Raw genomic sequence first — 22,209 nt, forward strand, 5'->3', positions numbered from 1 at the left:
TAATAATGTACACCAATGGAGGTGCTGACATCTGAGGTAGGGACAAGTTTATACAATACTGACATTGAACTATTTATTAGCATTAAGATGTCAGTGTCAGATGAAAAAAATACTTTCAGCACTCAAAGAACTGGTTTTAAAAACAATCCAACAAAAAGAATACTAACATAAAAATGTAAACATTCATGGTAATAAATTGTTTAAGTGTGAATTCCTGCATCTTTCATTCTAGTGGGTTTATGTTGCTCAGTTTTCATATCCCTCCAAAAACTCTAAAAAAAAAAAGCTTTTAGTGTTAATGGGTATGTTTTAATAGTAGTAATATTTAAAGTGCATGTCTCTACATAAATCTACCAATACCCAAACTCTTAATGTTCTGTGCATCTTTTAAAAAAATAAAACCAAAACCATTTATTTGTATATGTTCCTAATAATCTTTTAGTTGAATTTACTCAAACTATTTTTAGAAAAATTATGAAATAGTGCTATGTTCCCCCTTGTATTAATCAAATTATAAAAGCAACATTTAAAGAAAATGGAATCTGCAAAATCAATCATTCTGTGTTAGAAAATGCCAAAGATTAAGATTACCCTAGCAGCATTCATTTCACAATCATCTACAGTACTTCTGGAGCCAGGAACTGCACCCAGCCATCCAAGATTCAATCTGATGCTTTAGTCTCATTCACAATCCATCATTTGATGATCCACAGCCTTTTGCTGCTTGACCTAAAAGAACTAGTCACAGCCAACTATCTGGTTTCAGCTACAGTGATAAATACAGCACACTTTGTGATTTATACATTCACTTACTAACCGTTTTGGAAACTGGATTCCTGAATGCTCTTCCTGGCAAAAAAGAGATGGTTACAGACAATTCACCCAAGAGGACAATTTCAACATCTTTACTTTGCAAGATCGTGATGATGTGGGTAGAATTTGGGTCTGGAGAGAAGTCAGTATTCTTGGGTCCAGCAGAATGAAACCTGGGGCTGGTATTCGTTAATGAGCACAAATGCAGAATTTTGTAAAATAAGACTAGAAGAAATCAAAGGCTGAATAGTTGTACTCTCAAACTTACAATCGTACTGGAATTATTCCCAATATTTTTAGATGAACTAGCTAAATATCAGGAAATTATGTTTTTACTACCTATACAAACTGCATTCTAGTGCTCAGATTTCCCACAGCATAATGCTTTTTCTAAAGTCCAAAACTAATTATATTGATTTGACTTCTGAATATGACATTGGATGACTTACTCAGCTTTGAAGTCTGTGACATCTGCACATTTTATTAGAATCTCAGTGGAAAATCTGTGGTTCCGATATATTGCCACTTCCCAGTTCCTAAACCAGATTTACTTTTTCAAGGGAGGGGTGGCTGCTGCCTCCTATCATAAGTTTCCTGCCCCATCAGACTGACAAAAATGCACAGCCTAGCTGGAGTCCCAAAAGCAAACACCCTAAGACTGCTTTTCACTGCAAAGTTAGTCACAGTTAAAACCTGGGATTTGAGACTCATCTGTGGCTCATGTACACGCAATTCTTACAACATGAGCTGGCTATCCTATCAAGTGGGGACAAGGTTGAAGGATTACTAATGCTAATGAAACTCCTCTATAAATTGCATTATTATTAGTGTCCTCAGTATTTCCCCACTGTCCCATTGTCAGACACATTTCCCCCCTGGAAAATAATTGATTTTTTAAGCTTTCTGAACTGGTGGACATGAGTTTTTTGTGTCCCTCTCTATCCTCAATTACATGCACAACAAAGGAGACAAGGTTCTCAAATAGTGCTTTCCTTTGCAATCTCTTATTCAAGCCAGGATAACTTGTGGAGAGTAACGCATGGACAGAAAAATTCAGTGAATATATACTCTATATTGGGGAGACATAAATAGTACATTTTAAATTCCAACAGTTTGGTCTGAATTACTTTTCACCGGAAAGGACCATTGTTCTACTAAATTTCACACATATTATATTACTCAAATATTGGAAAGACTGAAATAAATGGTTAGAAATATGTAACAAATAAAACAATAGTATTGAATTTTCTGATTTTTTTCCTCTGATCTCCTTTTTTGGCATATCTGGTTTTGGGGTTTTTGCTTGGTTGTTTGTTTCCTTTTCCCTTTTTAAACTGTGTGGCTATAGTCAGTTTCAGGAAAAAAACTATTTAGCATTTGTGAAAACTAAAGAACCACATTATATAGGATGTGATCGATGTTTTGCAGCATGTTGTCCCAAAAACAGGACAGAAAACATGGGAGAGCAGAGAGGATTGATTTGGAGGTTTTGAGGCACACAGACCCTCAGAATCACAAGTATAAGATAAAGGATGCTTGCAGATACCCACTGAGCCAGTGTAGACAGGATAGAACAGGTCATTTGATAGTCTATTAAGCCAAATGAACATTTTAAGAATCACCCTGAAGTCCCTCAGAAAACGGACTGGAATCTTTTAACTACTTTGCATATTTTAATGGCTATGCTGAATATTTAGCCTACTGATTAGGCTGGCAAGGCAAATGCAGAACACCCACATCATACATACCACTAGCATTTTCATCTAAAAAGTTATTACTCTAAACATATTCTTGCCTCTTTTCACTACTTTGTCTTTCAAATTAAATACTATATACAAGTAAGGTAGTAATATTCAACATTTTTGTCTCTGATGTAGCTAATAAAAGTGTTTCATTCAAAAAAATAAATTAATATATCGATAGTAGCAATCAGCTAGACTAGTTACAGGAACTTGATTCAAAGTTATGTAACTGTGCCAGACAGTAACTATTCTTACAAAGCAGTGCCTTTCTAACCTCTTGCCAACAGTATTCAATTTGATGTCCAAGTTTTCTTGTCTATGGGAAAACCATTTTCCATTTTAGCTGCTAACAACAAGTAGAAGTGAATATGCTGTAAATAACTAGCGTTTTTGAACTTTTGGGTCCCCATTACGCACACAAGTTATCTACTCTGAAAAGGCATCATATAAACATGCCAAATTATTCAACCCTATGAAAAATGCTTTTCATCTGAATTCTAAGTTAAAACTTTTTCTGACTTTAGAGAAACTGGAACTTGAAAAGATAAAAACTTAAAGCTTGATTTTTCTTTGCCCAGAGCATATGTTATATAAACACAAATGTCCATAAGGTGCCAAGAATTGTCCCTCTGTTTTTCTAAATGATCATGTGTGCAGTCTAGCTGAAAAGACTCATCGATTATGTCTACATAAACAACAAAAGCCCTTAGAAAAAATATCTAGATCAAAAGCCTGTCAAACACTGAACAGGAAAGAGAAATCCTGCTTTAAACATGGCCTCTTTCAAGTCTGAATTCAATCCCATGAAGTAAAAACAAAGGATTTCATAATGAAAGGTATTTTAAATTACTTTATTTTTGGAACTTAACCAGGGATTTTTTTTTCCTATATGTTAACCTTTGTCTTTCTTACATTGGGACAGAATTCTGCAAAACTTGGTATAGAGTTTTAAAGGAATGTAGAAATAGTTGAGTCACAGTCCACTGTGTTCACAATACACACTTACAATTATTTTCATTAAAATGTGACAATATTTGCACTGACATTATGGGTTTCTTTTTTTGTCACCCATACAACATTATCCACTGTTAACACAGGGATGCAGCAAAGTTAGTAATGGATGATATGCTTTTTTTTTTTTGCCTTTTTTTTTTTCTCTTTTCCCTCATTTTCCTAAAACACAGACACATAATCAAGAAAGGGAATCACATGTCCTTGCAAAAAAATAACAGATTACTGCATAGTTTATATATAATTATGCTCTGGAAGTTATAGTCAGAAATCATAAAGTAAGCTAACGTATAGAGTCAGTCAGATACTTCTAAAAGAAGTGAAAGAAATAAGAATTTAAGAGATATACATCTGATGAAATATAATCCTCATGTTTGATTTCCTACTCTGTTACTGAGGTTAGTATGCAAACATATGGCATGATTTACGGTATACCATTAGTGATCTCTTTCAGACCAACTTGTGATTTGATTGTCCTCTATCTATATAAATAATAACAAACTTAATGTAAAACAGTTGCTACATGCTTAATCATGCCACTAATGTAACTTATAAATGTCACATGCATAATCAGAACTCAGTTTTAAAGCAGTTCATACCTACTACTGCTGGAGACAACACCCTGTGTGCCAGACTTGGCCGACAGAAAAGTGTCTTGGAAAACGTGAGTTTCCATTTGCTAGTTCAAAATAGTGGTTCTCCTCAATTTATTCACTGTAATTGAGAGTTCTACAGGATGGAACAGTTCATACTAGAACATATGTACTCCACTTCTTACGATGTTCAGATATACATTAATTTTGGACATTCTAACCAAGAATAGATAAATGCATACCTGACTGGCCTCTCAAACATAATGCACCCTTAGTTAATAATGATTTCTACATATGATAGCTCATTAACACTCTTCTAGGCTAACAAATTACTGACAGCTCCATGGAATCAGTGCTAGAAACTGACTTTTCATAAAACTTAGCTGTTCAGGAGACAACAGGTCTGTCTTCTATCATAAAATGCAATATCAAAGCAGAAGGAGCAGCAAAGTGATCAAGAAAGTTAAAGTTACATTGGTATACTCATTAGACCATTGTTACCCTGACACATTGAATTGTAACATATCAAAAAGTTAATTGATCAATATAGAATGTAATCTTTTAGAGTAGTATTTCAACAGATGTTCTGATACACCACTAGGTAGAAATTTGAGTTGTCCATACGTCCTATAGTCTTGGAAAAGAAGGGTCTAGTACACCATTGAAAGCATAGTCTACTAATTTTTAAAATGTTTTCCTTTTAGCAATCAAGATGCCAGTTCATCATGGAGATTTCTAATATCTTCTCTCTTGCAGTGTTTTCCACTAATCACATCCAAGTATTTCATATGGATTTGCCTTGTATTTCATATGGATTTGCCTCAAAAACCTTAACTGCTTTTGCTAGGCTTACTCCACATTTTTGGCGCATACAAAGAATTATCTCTTTGGAAAGAAGTTAATGAAACAGATCCAGCTTCAATAATTTTTCAAGGAACAAAGGTTGTAAAATTGTTTTCTACTGGAATGTTGAACTTATCAGAAGATCACACACTCGAGCCAATAGCATTTGTCTTTGCTGTCATACAAAAGAGAATGAGTCACCTACAGTATAACAGAATCGTTTTGCAAATCTTTTAGAACTGTGTGGCATCTGATTAAACTAATCCACATCTTTCCATGATGCCAAAATAAACAGTCCCTTTCCCACAATGTATAAACATTGTTCCCATAACTTTCCTTTGAAATGTCATGAAAAGGTTAAGTGACGTTTCATTATTTACCTTGACTAATGAATTGCTCCATGCTGTCTTTGAAAGGCTGGAGGTGCTCTTCTAGTGATAGCTGATAAACTTTTGCTGCTTCTGTCTCACATACTGAAATGAAATAACAGATTAGTTTAGGATGACACATCATAGTATGAACCTGCATACTGTAATAAAAGACACAGTGAAACTGCTGGAATATGTGCTTCAAACACACTACTTCAAGTACAAACTATGATAGTATATTCAGGAACAGTTAAGCTCCTGGTCAATTATTTTTTACCAAAATATACAGGTAACTTGTGGCCAGCGTGTTTGTTTAAATGGTAGCAAAATAGCAGCAAAAATTAACAAAATTATTAAATTGTTTTGAAGGAGAAAGATACATTTAAGGGGTTGAAATGTATGGGAACAAAATTACAAACACAGATCCCAGGCTGTGTTGATACCTGGCCCTAGGTGAGAGTACTCAAAGCAAAGCAATGTTCAGGTGCAAAACCTGCACCAAATAGTAGAAAAGACCTTACTTCAGCAAATAAAACCAGATAAGGGCTCGATACTTGGTAAAACCACAGAAGCAGCCAAGTGTCTTGCATTATTCAAAAGTAATAGTGCAAAAAGATTTTAGCAAAAGCCTGCACAAGCCCTGACACAGATTATTCATTTCTGAGGTGGTACCACGGTGTTCCAACTATCCAACCTTATTTAGTTTGAGGGAACATAAGACTTGACACTTCTATTTCAGGAGAATATTAAGCTCTGATTTCTATTGTAGGGGAAAATACTTTAGGCTGTGATAGGTTCCCATAATTCAATAAAAATAAATTAACACATTAAAAAAAAAAAAGTATTTTCTTGTTTACTCTCCGAAGCTTCTTTCAGTGAAACAGGATTCTTACTGTATCTTTATACAGAAGAGTGCTTGGATGTTTAAAAATTACTTGCAACAGAAGGTACTATTATAATTATTTCTTTTGAATAATGTCTAGAATTGCATCATCTTGTTCTTACTTCAGCAAGCACAAATATATGATCTGGTAAATAATGTCAGTCTTTAGTTTATGGCAAGAAACTAACGATATATCAAAAAAAGTACAGTAGAGCAATTAAAGATAACATAATTAAAGACCCAAAGGTTCATTACTTTTGGCAAATGCTCATCAGCCAACTCTCTGCAGATCTCTGCCTATCCACAAATCTTTGGAGAGTGAAGCTGTAGATTTCATAGATACTGGTTAATAATTTTTCTCATAGTTGTGAAGATACCAAAGACAATTAGAAATATCAGTTTTTTTAAAGGCACATATACAGAAAAGCAGACTGACTTGAATAATTAGTAACTCCACACAAGAGTAGTAAAGCCTGAGTAATAATAATTGTGGGTTTTTTTATTTTTTTTGTTTTGGTAATTATTGTATTTTAAGATTAAAGTAAAATAGAAATAAATGTGCTCCCATTTTTAGGGGAGAAAATAAATATGAATATATTTAAGTAAACAGGTAACCCTGCTTATGAAGTAATATTTAAAACAAACCAAACCAAATCCCACAAACAAAACCAATCCCCCCAGCGAAATACAGACCCATGGACAGGCCTGTAATTTTTAAACAGATGTTAACCAACACATGTGAAATAACAGAGGGGATCCAAAAGGCCATGACTTTTCCTGCAGTATATTACAGACACAAAACCAGAGAAGCTATGTACTACTCTGCAATGTTCTATTTTGGAAAGAAAGACATTTTGCTGACAACATGTAATATTTCTATTATTCTTCTATTCAGAAGCAAGTGGCAGAGCTGAAAGATGCTATAGAACCTACCATAACATTTAATGTCAACAAATTTCTGTACCTTTTTCCAGAATATATATTACATATTCCTCATAGAAATGCAACATTGTTGGATTAAAATCTTCAGCTCACAATGAACTCACTCCTGATCTCTCAGCTGATTTGAGAGAAGTATAGACCTTATGACAATATATACCCACCAAAAATCTTAGCCTATACCCATGCCTATAGCATGAGGCAGCCTCTTTTCAAAGTGTGCATGGAAATGCAGGGACAAACTATTCTTTATATTCTGTATTCTATCCTACTCTTTATATTCAACTTTCTACAGACAAAAAAAACCCGTGTAATATTGTCAGAGTGAAATGTCTGTACTTCAAGCATTCAGATTCTTGAAGATACTGAATAAATGTTAGTATCAGAATAGCATTTAATAACTTCAAAGCAATGTGGAGGTGGAAGAAAAAAAAAAATGTATGTGAGAATACCTGCAGTATCTGCTGTATTTAATTTTTTCCCCTCAGTTGAATACTCAGACAAATATATCTCCATGAAATAATGCAGCTAAACATCCCATATATCAAGGGAACAGGCTGGCAAAGTGGATCTGCTGTGATAAGTTTGTTAAAGTTTTGCTGATTGTCCTCAAACTAGGACACTGATACACATGTTTATCTCTTTTTTTGAAAACAGACTCAAGATTTGTGCTGCTATCATCCCTATTCGTACAGGTTCAGTTGTTTGTGCATCTTGGGAGATGTGTACCCAACTGAAAAACTTAGACAAAGCTAGTGAATTACTAAGCTCAGTTTACCTTGAAGCAGATATTAAATTTTCTTATAATGAAAGAACTGAAAGGTATTCAAGGCACCACAAATAAGTCATGTAGACAGTCACAAAAGGTGAGCTAGGTAGAACAACATGGATTGCCCAAACACAAATAAAGAGAAATCATTCGTATTGCTTTGCAGCAAGGTGAAAGTTTCGATTCCGTGCAGTCCCAAATCCGCAGTCCTCATGCATTGATCTTCCAAAGATTTCAAATCCTAAGCAGAAGTTGGCTGGGCAGACACATGTCTTCTCCAACCCTCTAAATCAATTCTAACATATGAGCAATATCTCAACAATGGAAAAGATCAATAGGACATCTAATTTTGTCTTCTCTCTAACATCATATGCTGCAGAGGACTGTATGTGACTTTCCGGAGATACAATATAAATGGTTTCTTGTAGGAGGAACTTGTAAATCAAACTGGTATCTTTTTGCCCAGGCATACAGAAATTTCTCAAATGCTTCTGATCAGAAAATTGATGTGAAAAATCTGTGTTCAAAAACTGTTTAGAAATTTTTTAAAATTGCAATTCGAGCTGTATCCAGTATTTCAATAATTTTGTGTCATTCTCTATTTCCATGTTAGAATACAATTAATTGCCATTTTGCAAGTTACTATGTTAGCTTGCTCATCTTTATTTATTTTAAATTTAGGTCAATATACTAAAACGGCACACAGTTTCACAACAGCCAATATTGATTCAAACACAACCATATAAAAAGGTAAAAGAAGACTCATGAAATTCACAAAACACCCTGTGCATTATACCAACACTTTAAGTAAACAATTCTGGTAAGTGATCTAAAATGCACCCAGTTTCAGTATCAAAAATAGTTGCCTTTTTGAAAAGGAGAAAAAAATACTCTAAAGAATCAGAATATCTTTTAATGCATATTTTCCATCTAGTTCTGTTGGTTACTAAATTTTAGCCCCAGGAAGCACAAATCGTAAAGCACTAATCATAAAATACGCCTTTTTGAACAAAGTGTGTGAGTAGATAATTCAACTGCTTCTCAACTTCACTGTATTGCCTTTGGTCAGGATAATAATCAGCAGCATGATTTTTCTTTCAACACTATCAAAACATTAAAAAACACTAACAACAAATCACAAAAAAACCCAACCAACCAACAAAACACAACAAAACAGAGAGAGCAAGCAGAACTGTTAATTATCTTGAGTGAGTAATTAACAGATCCATTAGAGGGTTTTGGTTAACCACTTCTGAAACAACATACTTATCTACAGAAGTCCTATATCATTTAGATGGATTTTGAAAACTGTTTAAGATACTTGATATCTTAAAGATATTGTTTAAGATACTTTGATAGATTATTTGTTTTTAAGTCTTTAAGGAAGTTTTGAAATTATGTCCTTAATTTTCAGAAGCTCTGACTACTCAGACTCCCACAGGAGATGTACCCATGTCTTAAAACAATATGACAACACAACCACTGTTTTCACAACATCCTCAGTGCTTTTTGGACTCCTTACAGCTACAACCTGTGACTTTAAAACTTAGACTTTACCAAAAGGCAACAATACCGGCCTCATCAAAAGACAAACTCTGATGAACTCGGCCACAAGTACAGAAAGAGCTCTTAATTTTCTTTTATTTATTTTTTTTGAATTGTAAAGACTTAGACTAAGAACTGCTGAGTCTTCAAGGGCTTCCATAGACAGCTCCTTGTTTGGAGTTTCAAGGACAGTAAAATATGACTCACAGATTGACTGAAAGCCTGGCTTTAGTTTACATCTGGTTTAGGTTTAGGAGTCTGCATGCTGCATAACTGTGGCAATTAACCCTTTTGGAGACAGCTGAAAAAACAGCTAGAATTTTTGGATGCGCAGCTGTTAATGAGCAGGCAAAAGTACAGATTTAGTTTGGTTAAAACAGTAGCTGCTTCTGTGAAGGTAGACTGCACAGAAAACTCCTGTAGGATTGACCAAAACCACAAATCTTACTATATTATTTTGTTAAAAATTACCTTGAGAAGTTTGGCATTTTATTAGAAAAGACTGAAGGCATTTTTAAATCAGAATATGGATCTATGGATCACAGAAGAAAAATATCTATTTCTTTATTGTGAAAAATCTCCACTCCTATAAATATCAAAACTATTGACAGAGAATAACAGAAAAACAGACACTTCAAAGTATCTTAAAACAGAAAGTTTTTGATGAGGCAATAAATTCAAACTCTCCAAGAATACATTTTTTCCTCCATTTCAGTGTTCTCTCCTCCAGTTCCCTGCTGCCTTCTCTTCAAACAGCTTGGAATATCAGTGTAGAAGCACATTAAAAAAAAAAAGAAAATCAATCATTTTTGGGGAAACCTCTTAGGATGGACTTCATAAAACTTTAGCTTTCTAAAAGATAGACCACCAGAGAAGACACAAGACATTTCCTTAGCACTCAATTTTAGTAGGGGACAATCAATTTTAGGAGAGTAATCCTTTCCTTTTCTGTCTTCAACAGTGTGATCCCAAATGGCTTAGGCTGCTTAACTTTAATAATCAAAGTTGAAATTAATACAGCTCCTGTTCCTGATCAAGAACTGGCACTGAAATGTTGCCAAAGACTTAGCTCCATAATCAGAACTGTGACGGAAACAGAGTGACTTGTGAATATGAAAAGAGGATATGTGTGTGAGAGAGGGGATGACACAAAAAAATACAATGGTGTTTGGGTTTTTTCTATTATTTTAACCTGCAAACTTTAATACTACCTATGAAAGAACTAACAGTGAATGCAATCTTATTTTGTAAATTAATTCATGCCCCCCAGACATAGGGTTGGCCAAAAAGAGGAAAATTCCACCCCAAACTACAGCACAACTTCCCCCTCTGGCTTGGACCCTGTTTCAAGGTGTTAGTGGTAATCGTTACTGAGGAAAGAGGAATGAAAATCTAACTAGTTAAAAGATAGCTGTGTGAGAATGAAATAGTAGGGGGTCAAAGCATAACACACCTAATACTATCCCATCTACCTCAGTCCCACATTGACACTGCCCCAAATACAACTTTCAAATGTCTTTCTATTGCACAATATGGTAGTTCCAATGCTCTGATTTACACAGCAGCTATTAAAACCTGAGAGCACATACCAGCTCTACAACTAGCAGATCCAAGCTGAATAGGTAATTCTAGGTGACTGTAAGAGGGACAGAAAAAAAATTGGATCATAGATTTTTCCAAGTTACTGTGGGTCTTTTCTTGAAACACACTTTAAAAAATACAGTGTTCTACAAATGCTTAACATTTTATAAACATTTTCAGTCACATTTATTCCCAATCAGAGAGATGTATGGGCTACTCAGCTGAGTTTCCTATTGATGGAGACTTTTCAATGAGCTGAAAACACTCACATTAAGAAAACTCAATATTTAATTATCATAATTATTACTTCCAACCAGTTTTCAAAAAAATTAAATATGATGATATTATGACAAATAAACAAGTACTGACTTCAATGTGATTTTATAGCATTCTGCATAATATGGTATTATTAATCTCTTCAAAATTCTACCACTCAGATTTATTTTCTGCCTGACATTTTTTCTAATTCCTTTTTAGCTGAGCCTCAGTGAAAGTTTTGCAATATGTGCCAACTGATTAATTAGTTTTTGATTTGCAAGAACAAACTTACTATTGTAAAGCTAAAATCTTAACATGTAGCCAAAGAACAGCTTCTAAACAGTTTTAACTTGCCAGAAGTGCTTCATAAATACTGTAACTCTCACTGCCATTTTAGTGTCCCAGTTCTCTCCTAACTAAATACATCTTGAAGAATTTCCTGAACCACAAATCCAACATTTTCCTAAACGACAATTGAACCTCCAAAGAGTGTCAGAGCAGAGAGTATTAAAACATTAATTGATTCAACACAGGTTTTCCACATCTTTCTGCCCCACCTCAAGCATTTTGAAGTGTCTGGAAAAATATACTGGTAATAATAGATATACAACACGGGTCCTAATCAGCAAGAGTCATGCAGTGCTCTTGTGACCCTGGATGCCCAATTTTCTTTACATGGTGAGTTGATTTAAGTCATGTGGCAAGTACTAAAGTTTCTTCTGTGGAATGACATAGGAACAGAAGTCATTGCTTGGCATGACTGCTTCAAGGAACATTGCTGACAGCCAGGAGAGATCAAAAGCAGATCAAGTTGCTTAACAAACTATATGTCACTGAAGTAAAAAAGGCTAAAGTGAGAATCCTGGAGAACTGTGAAATCTGGGAGCAACAGATGGAGCCAAACTCAGTGTATTAGTAAAAGGATCTACCTGTTCTTCAGTCCTCATCTTTAAAAAAATCTAGTATATATACTTTATCCCTCGGGTCCTTCCACGTTTAGTGCAGCTTCCACTTAACTCTTAGGGTACATTTTATTTTTCAATTAAAAAAAATAAATATAAATTTCTGTCTTATTAATATTGGAACAGGCACACAGTATGCCTTCTGAAAGTCTTTTGGACTTAGACTTTTAATCTAAAATATTAGAAGAGACTAAGTTTTCTAACATTTGCAAACAGTGAGACATACAGTTCATAAAAACACAAAAGTGGACAAGAACCTCCACAGTCAAAAGGGAAGAAAGCATAGGAATTTGAACATCATGAGAGCTTTTTTTTTTTTTGAGTAATCAGCATCTTACCCTCTTACTAGCACAAGCCCAAAGTTAGATCTGCGAAAGAGCATGACAAAAAAAATATTTTACAGAACCATAAAGATTATTTATATCTGCTTGTCTCTGTGTATGCTACTGACATATTTAGATAGAAAAATACAGCATTGCTAGAATTAACTGCTATTGTTATGGTTAAAAAGAAGGAAAAAAATATTTTGTACTTTTTTTCTTTCTTCTACTTTTTGATTTTGTTGGGTTTTTTAAGTCTCCCCATAATGTTATGAAAGAATCCTTCTGGGATTAAGTTTACCTTTGAATAATCACAGGAAGTTTCTTAAGACAGAAATAAAACATCTTCAGAAGCTTTTGGTCCTGGGTGAAACAATACCCGTTTCCCCCACTGCATTAAGCATGATCTCTGTGCATGGTTTGTAGGGTATTTGAAACTAACATGGAGAGAATACTTTTAAAGTGGTGGAACTACCTACATCAACATAATGTGCAACTTTCAGTTTTTCAGTGATAAAGAATAAAGCAAACACCACCCCCGCCTCCCCGCCCCATAATGGTGAAATCCTCTCATGAAATGTTCCATGTAATTACTGATGAAAATAAGTTCAAGGTTACATTCATCATCATCTCTGTATAAAACTGGAATGCCTTCATGGGCATCTATTTCTATGGCTTTAAAGTTCATGATAATAAATTTTTCCCAGGAATACTAAGTACTCATTTTACTCATTTAGGATTTTGTCAGAATTTGCTCAGTATCTTAAAGCTTTCTTGCTTCAATGAAGCACTTGCTAGCTTTCGTAACTCATAAGGTCACAGATGCACATTAGCAAACTTGTTAGTGTACTTAAACTAAATGACAGGAAAACCACTCTAAAGTAATTTTATGCATTCAGCTAAAACTTGTATTCTATTTTGAAAAGGCTGGCATTAAACTTGGTTACTCTGTCTTGCTGAAAGCTCTTGCTTTCACAATATTCCTTTACACAAATTATTTTGAATTTAGTTTTGAATTACTTCTCTCTTTAGAAGAGAAAGCCAATACAAAGCTCTTGGCATCACTCAGGGCTGATAACAAAGTAATGAGTGAGATTGCAGACTGATACTAAAATTGTCAGCTCATATCCACAAGATGATGAAGAAGGGGGCTGAAGCTGTTCCCCAAAAACTTGGTACCAAAGGGAATGGAGAAAGAGTGTCAGAGACTGCAGTTATTCTTCAGTTTCATTAACTACAGAACAGACTGCCAAGAGAGACTCCAGCCTAAGGGCTGGACTGGAAGCACAGAAAGAATTCAAACACAGTCTGATGGCAGAGCAAAGCGTGTAATTTCAATTTTTACAGAATCCTGCTTTGATCACTGCACACTGTGGATTTATTCCATGAGAGATTTATGCCTGTGTGCAAATTTTAACCTTCATCTAAAAAGACTTAACCTTTTGTCTATATAAACACATTTTTGGTGAATTTGTGAGTGATAATGTCTGCCCCCATGGACGTTTGTAAACATGCACCTGAATTGAAGTATCTTTTTTCAATCAAACTTAAGCATCTTTTTTCTCTATGTGCAAACCTGGGGATCACTCCACAGGTATTCTTAAAGTAGCAAGAAATATAGAAATAAGTTTTCACAGCTAAATGGTTGGATTTTTGTCCCCTATGTGGTTCAGAACAGCAAATGGATGTTGCTGCAGTTTGCTCCTCAGTATCACTCTACTTGACCTTGATACAACTTTAATTACCTTGAAACATACACATATATTTGAAACATCCAAAACAAAAGCATAATAGTAGAAGCAAGGAGGGAAAATCAGATATAATTCAGTAACCATGTTATGTTTTTCTTTCAGCATAGAACCTGGGCTGTTTAGGGACTAATGGTTTACCAAACCATTCCTTGGTCTCTAGATGCAGGGCATAAAAAACCAGCACGGCAACAGAAGTATAAAGATCATGTCACTGCTTGATTTGAATTCTTCTCTCCATGATTCAGCATGATGGTACATACCTGGCCAGTCAACAGGGACTTTTATCAAAAATATGGTCATGGATATTTGTCATCATTTCTGCAAAATGTACTTTTGCTTAACTTAAACTTAGTCCATAGTATCCAATGTCATTTTAAAAAGTCTAGCAAATACATCTTATTTTAAGCTTTTTGAGTTCATTTAAAGAAATCATTCCACAAACATGAAAAAAATACTCCCCTTGCATATCATGTTTTAGTAAAGTCAGGTTATTTGAATTGTTTTTAACAACATGCCATGTAAATTATCTGCTACATACTATTATGACCTGATTATCAACCTTGTTTTGTCATGGACATGGTCCAACACTTTGCAGTTCTTTTTGTGGTGACAGACACGCTGAAAATAGTTTGCCAAAAAGAAGAAAATTCATTTTTTGTTTGTTTGTTTTAAGCAAAAGACTTAACCTAACTGGTTTGATATTGTTTATTTTAATAGCCTTTTCCAGGTTATCTACAGAAAATAATGAATTTCTGTTTAAACTATCATGAAAAAGCAAATGAAGGAGAAGAAACAGTAACTGAGTCAAAAATACATAACTATTTTTATACTATCATCTAATTTCTCAAAAGGATAGAAAAAATAAGAGCAGAGATGTGTTTGTAAACTATAGTTAGCACCTAATCTAGGTTCAGTACCTCGCAAATCTTTCTTCATTTTGCGGAGATCTTTTTGACAGTCTTCAAACTTCATTTGTGAAGCCTGGAAGAGATCTTGTGGGTCTGGAAGAGGAAATATGCATTGTTCCTTTCCAGCATCCTGACAAAAACACAAATGAGCAGTTACATAATCATCATTACTTTTTTATACACTAATATAAATAACCGAAAGCACAAAGAATATTTGTGCACATTTCCTTACCTTGGTCAGCAGAAGAGTGAATTTAGTAAGTTGATTTTTTTAAACTTATTTTAGAAGAACAAAATAAACTCCCACTCACCTCATCAAAATTACGCAAATAGTATGAGACAATGTAAGACAGAAGACTTCTGCTGTTGTCCTGTATAGAAGAGAATAAGGTTTGCTGTGTTACTGAATCTCCATGGGGGAAAAAAAAAAATAAAAAATCAGAAATTATAATTTAAGTAAATATTTAGTGTAAAGTACAGAAAATACTTTGCTGATTTGGTGTGTTCACTAAAAAACAAACCACCCTGAAGTACCGTTTAAAGAAAATAATAGTAAGATATGTTGTAACATGTAAGCTACCCTTGCTTTTTTTAAATTTACCTAATGATAAACTGAATCCTTACATTTTGAAATTACCCAAGAAGGAAGAGAGAAATTTTTTCTGGGTTGATATATTCAACCTGTTTGGCAACACTCAGACCTTTTTATTAATCTATAACTATAAACAAAGCGAAATTAAATTAAGGAAAATTATTTTCCTAAATGAAATTTTGATCCTTTTGGGGGTCTTTGACAGAACTTTCGCATTGTTTCACCTCCATGATTTCTGTAATGAAACATCAGCAGAAAATCTTTTATTTGAAGAGTATTTTTCACAGAATTAAGTTTTCAGGTAGTTTCAGAAATCTATTTCTCAAGATTTTTCTCCTGACTGATTGGCAGAAAATAAAGCAAAGATCTATCTTTCAGCAAATTATGTACTAAAGACCTAAGCCACCAAACCAAATTTAGTGTGCTTCCATGTTCTACTGAACAAGTTCTAAAACTGGTGATGCATCTAGAGTCAGTGAGAAGGTGCAGTTAAAATAAGCTGCCCTGAGCACATTGTACCAAGGCTTCATTGATACAACTACTCCATTGGCTCAATACGCATGCCAGGATGAAGTTCCTCCAACTCTTCAAAGGCAAATAGCTGACATGGTCTCTCAACTCAGGGTAGACATCAGACTGCTCACCGTACCTAACCCAGCAGCTAAAGCATGTATTTATTTAGTGAGTGACCAAGCAGGAAAAGAAACTATTTTTTTTCTGCCACTTTCAGAATAGCAGATAGTCACTAAATAGATGTAGGGCCCAATTTGAATTGTCAAGAATTATTGCTAATAACTTTTCTCATATCACTGTCCACATTCAGATAAATCTTTTCATCATAGCCATTGAGATTCAAAGACTATTGCTTTCCTATAAACAAAAGGAGAATACAACTCCAATCAGAATAACCAATGCCAACAAAAGTGTTGGTAAGACAAACTCATTTAGCACTGTGAAAGAAACAAGACTACATATCATTCTCCTTACTCAAATGACTATGGTCAGAGAAATCTTAAATCAACAAGATTACTCTTTACTCAGGTGGTTCTGTGGTCCAGTGAGAAATGCACACTCTGGAATCATGATCTATGTAAAGGTTTAATTTTGGGTTATCCTAAATGCTCAGGATGCCTATTCAATCATTTTCAGGAGTGACTTATTTTCCCCCCCCCCCCTCACAAATATTTTCCATCAGCTTTGAATCACAGCTAACTATGCTGCCTCCACTTCTGTAACAAAGCTTTTAAGTGTAAGGATTACTTCTGAACACAGGAAAAGTTGGAACTTTGCAGAGTACCAAAAGTCAAATGCATCCCAGAATAGGAACTAAGACATAATTTAACATATTTTTGTTTGTACAGTAATGAAAAGAGACCATTCATTTTCATATTTTTACATAAATACATCTAACGCTAGAAATGTAATCAGCTAAGTATAGTGACACAAGAATTCCCTTATACATGCCTTCCTAAGTTTTACACTGTTTACTTGGAAAACATCCTCAGGCCTTCAGAAAGTCTAGAATCCACTTACACTGCTTTTGACATCTTTCAGTTTTGGCAGGATATCTAGTCCAAACCCATCCGCCTGTCCTCGCGTCCTGTTTCCACCATTCATGTAATTTCCAAAGGCAAGAACTAAACCCAGAACCTGCATAACTCCTGACCCATTTTTCAATGTCTACAAATCAGAAAGAGAAGCAATTTTCTTTTTAAACACAAAATAATATTTACTGTTAGCAATATTACTAACAAATGCCTTCTTGATGCTGTGCTTAGAAATAACACTTGTATAATGGCTTCAGTGTAGGAAACTAACAACTTTCTACCGCAACATATGGAAGTAGAATAACATGTAATAACATGTAATTTGTTGTGAATGGAGAATGTTATCTCCAAAACAAACACTTAGAAAAAAATAATAGGAAATCTATACAGTATTATCAGAGATTACCTGTTGAGAAAAACATAATCGTAGTTCCTTAACTGATGTGGATATGTATATTTAATGTAAGAGATAATTTTGCAATAAATTCAAAACAAATCCACATAGAACAATTACTGAGTTGCACACTTCCAATACTAAAGCAAGCACAAGGTGGACTAAACTGGCATTCATGTGGAAAGGAGTGATAAATTCATTAGGAAGAGGGAAGATTTTGCTTTAACAAAATGAAAAGGTACACTTTTTTCCAGAGACTGATAAGCATTGATGGCAAAAATATGATATAGTTCAGTACCAAGAAGCTAATCTTTAAGTTTGCTTTGATGTTGAAGTACAAGCATAAAACGTCCTATTCTGCTATCCTTCAGATTTAATGAGTACTTAAAGTAAATAAAGAGAAAACTTTTGAAATATGAGCACAACTTAATGAGATTAAATAACAGAAATTTAGCCCTGCTTTTTCACAGAGCACAATGTACCTCACATAGTTTCTGTAACAATTCAAGTTTGCGACGGATTGAACCAATGCTTTCTGAAAACGTTGATTGGAACAGGATGCAAAATACACGTTCTGAGAAGTTAGGAATTAGGGAGAGTTCATAGAGGAACCTGTAGAAATGATTAAATAAAATTATAAAGGTCACTGTCAGTAGGTACAGTATTTTTTTTTTTTTCTTTTGTAACATCTCTAGATAATTTTTTATAGCAGGGAAACTTATCCACAGCAAGCAAAACTGTTCTTTCATAAGTATGTTCTTACTGTTCCGGCTTATCCAAAGACTTGGCGTTCTCTTTTTCCTTGGATGCCTTGCTATGCTTTTCTATTTTCTCTAATTCATCTGATTGTGCTCGCTGGAATAAAGAAAAGAAAGTAATTATTAAGTATTAATTAATAACCTAGTCAACGAACACAGATAAAGATGTCCTTGTAAGAAATTATATTCATAGATTTTTCTTTTCATTCTAGCATCTGCTTATGGTAAAACTACTTAGTCCACGGAGTGATTTTAAGTATAAAAGCATCTGATGGAAACCAGACATTCTTCCAAGTAATATTATTGGCTAATAGTAATCTGCAAAAGACTTATTTATTCAGCCATACACTGAAAAAATAATCTTCATTCCCACTTTCTTTTCTTTGGACATTTATAAAGACTTTGGATCAAAAAAACTGTTCTTGAGTTGTATTTCTCTCTATCTGTTGAGTGGCATTTGAATGCAATCTGATCTTCAAATATATACTTAAATAATGTCTTTTTAAAAACTAACTAAAATAGGCTTGTATTGTCTACTGCAATTTAAATTTTACTTGGTATTTGGAAAACACTATGGAACAACAGAAAATACTTGATTGACCATAGAACTACCATACATAACATAATATGTGAGTACTACCGCATACTTCTTTGAAGTAAAATTACTTTCATTTTTATCTTAATAAGACAAAACAATTACATGTAAACTGCCTAGTTTCTTGGAGAAACTTATGGTACATTGTGTGGTCTCTTCTTCAATATTCCAATAAAAAAAAACAGGGCCTCCACTCTTTCTGTGCTCTACGCTACAGAGAAATTCTATTTCCCAGCTGCAGCACTGGAAAATGGAATCACATAGAAAGGAATAAAAGTGAAATGGAAATCTCTCCTTCTGACCCTTCTTTTGACATTCCCAGTGGTTTTTTTTAACAGATTTGAAATGTGAATCTGTGCAAGAGTGAAAAAAAGAAATAAATATATCTATCTTCATTCCTTTAAGAAAACACTACACGCATCTTTTAACTTACTCCACCATAGAACTTGAAGACAACAGTGGAAAATTAAATACTAACTACTTGAAATACTGTGAAAGCAGAAGATAGGTTGCATCTGCAGTCTTTCGTGCATGCTTTTGCACGAGTAGCAGAAGAGGTACAGAACTATCTCAAATCATAAAGCCTCAGCTCCATCACCAATCTAAAAACCGAAGGTCAGGTTTGGAGAGATCTTCTGAGGTTAACATCTTTTCATGTGAAAAGGAAGAAAATTTTGATGTGAAACAGAGACATGAAGAGATTGAACAGTCACTTAGAGCAAAAGCACTTCAGAGTTTTTCTGATTACTTCATGAAGTCTGGAAATTACTGCAAGGCCCTCTGTCTTGAATACTACACATCCTAATATTTAGCCAGCATTTCTGTGCATGTTCTTCAAGGGACATCTCCAAAGTAGTCTGATCTTATCTATGAAACACTTCAACAGATATGATGTATTGCAAACAACTTTATTTTTTTTTTCCTAGCAATAAACTTTTTTCTCAACACAAAGAAATTATAATGGTGATGGTATCTGTATCTTGACCTTAGCAAGGCTTTTGATAGAGTCTCCCATAACATCCTTGTGTGCAAGCTCAGAATATGTGGGATAAAAGAATGGATAGTGAGACGGATTAAGAACTGGCTACACAACAGAGACCAAAGAGTAGTGGTCAATGGTGCAGAGTCCGGCTGCAGACCTGTAACTAGTGGAGTCCCTCAGGGATCAGTGCTGAGTCCAGTCCTGTTCAACATCTTTATCAATGACCTTGATGACGGGACAGAGTGTATCCTCAGTAAGTTTGCTGATGACACGAAGCTGGGAGGATTGGCTGCTTCACCTGAAGGCTGTGCAGCCATTCAGCGAGATGTGGACAGGTTAGAGAGCTGGGCAAAGAGGAACCTAATGAGACTAAACAAGAGTAAATGCAGAGTCCTGCACCTGGGAAGAAACAACAAAATGCACCAGTACAGGCTAGGAGGTGATCTGCAAGATAGCAGCTCTGTGAAGAAGGACCTTGGAGTCCTGGTTGACAACAAGTTATCCATGGGATAACAATGTGCCCTTGTGGCCAAGAAGGCCAATGGTATCTTGGGTTGCATTAAGAAGAGTGTCTCCAGCAGATCAGGGAGGTTCTTCTCCCCCTCTACTCAGCCCTGGTGAGACCTCATTTGGAATACTATGTCCAGTTCTGGGCTCCCCAGTTCCAGAGAAACAGGGAACTACTTGAGAGAGTCCAGTGGAGGGCTAGGAGGACTGGAACACTTGCCTGATGAGGAAAGGCTAAGAGATCTGGGGTTTTAAGTTTAGAGAAGAGAAGACTGAGGGGGGATCTAATTAATGTCTATAAATACATGAGGGCTAGATGACAAGAAGGCAGGGATAAGCTCTTTTCACTTGTGCCCTGTGATAGGGCAAGGGGCAGTGGACTCAAATTCGAGCACAGAAGTTCCACCTCAACATGAGGAAGATCTTGGTTACTGTGAGGGTTACAGAGCACTGGAAAAGGCTCCCCAGAGAGACTGTGGAGTCTCCTTCTCTGGAGACTTTCAAGGCCTGTCTTGATGCCATTCTGAGTGAACTGCCCTAGTTAGTGGTGGGGTTTTTTTGGTCCTGCTCTGGCAGGGGTGTTGGACTCGATGATCATTGGAGGCCCCTTCCAACCAACCCCTAATATTCTGTGATTTCTGACCAATGACTAAAGTATATTCTCTTCTTTTAAACTGAAAGGAAATAACTTGAAATTTTTTCAGAACAGAGGAGAAAATATTTCAGCAAGGAGCACAAAGCTGAATGGTTATTTGCTAATTCTTTCGCATAGTGAGAGTACTCTCTCTTCTGGTCTTCTGCACATAGTGAAGCATTTGAATGCTTACCACAGCAATCTATTTTATACATGCATGTTCAAACTACTAATGTTTCTCCTCCAAATCCCACAGGCAAAGGTTAGGCAGACTTATGATTTCTTATTTAAGCCATTATTCTTAGATTGTGTATGCAAAGAAAAAAATTTGGCAAAGATACAATGGCTAAGCCTGAACAAGACTCTAGAGATATGGTTTACATTCTTCACCAAAACCAAGAGCTCCAATTATATGGTGCAAATTCAGAATCAAACCTGAGTTTCAAGTTGCTAATTTTGGCTCCAGCATCCAGAATTCTGATTTATGTGTATTTTAAATTACAAAAGAAAATAAATAAGGCTGACACAAATTCTGCATGAGTATTACTGAAGATTATTTCTCAGTATTATTGCCAGTTAGATTTAGAGTTAATGTTGTTCTATTCTCTATTTTGCAGATGGATAATAAAAAAAAATTAGTCATTAATCTGATTGTGTTAGCATCTCTTTGAAAGTCACTGTTATTTCCTTGAATTTTAAATATTATATAGCATCATAAATGGAATAGCATAACATGCAAAAAATTCATATTAACTATATCTAAAATTTGACAGCATAAATCTGACAGACATTACTGCAAAAAAATACACTGCTTTAGTTTAACTTTTTGCACTTTTGCCAGAATATAAACTTATGAACTTTGGTAAAAATCAAATACCGGGTAAGGGCCATTTTTCCATTTCATGACATAATCT

At 34.9% G+C, this 22,209-nt stretch overlaps 1 protein-coding gene across 2 annotated transcripts in view; it reads right to left on the reverse strand.

The window, feature by feature from the left end:
* FMN2 (formin 2) overlaps positions 1-22,209 on the reverse strand; it is a 148,799-nt gene that overhangs the window by 40,527 nt on the left and 86,063 nt on the right. For both annotated transcript variants that reach the window (XM_051615773.1, XM_051615772.1), the window contains 6 exons: positions 18,583-18,674; positions 18,302-18,431; positions 17,412-17,558; positions 15,598-15,657; positions 15,296-15,416; positions 5,383-5,475 (listed from right to left, as the gene is read on the reverse strand). In XM_051615773.1, coding sequence (XP_051471733.1) covers positions 5,383-5,475; positions 15,296-15,416; positions 15,598-15,657; positions 17,412-17,558; positions 18,302-18,431; positions 18,583-18,674 — 643 coding nt within the window. The remainder of the gene's footprint in view (positions 1-5,382; positions 5,476-15,295; positions 15,417-15,597; positions 15,658-17,411; positions 17,559-18,301; positions 18,432-18,582; positions 18,675-22,209) is intronic.

Source organism: Apus apus, chromosome 3 (genome assembly GCF_020740795.1).
Source record: "Apus apus isolate bApuApu2 chromosome 3, bApuApu2.pri.cur, whole genome shotgun sequence".
Classification (NCBI taxonomy): Eukaryota; Metazoa; Chordata; class Aves; order Apodiformes; family Apodidae; genus Apus; species Apus apus.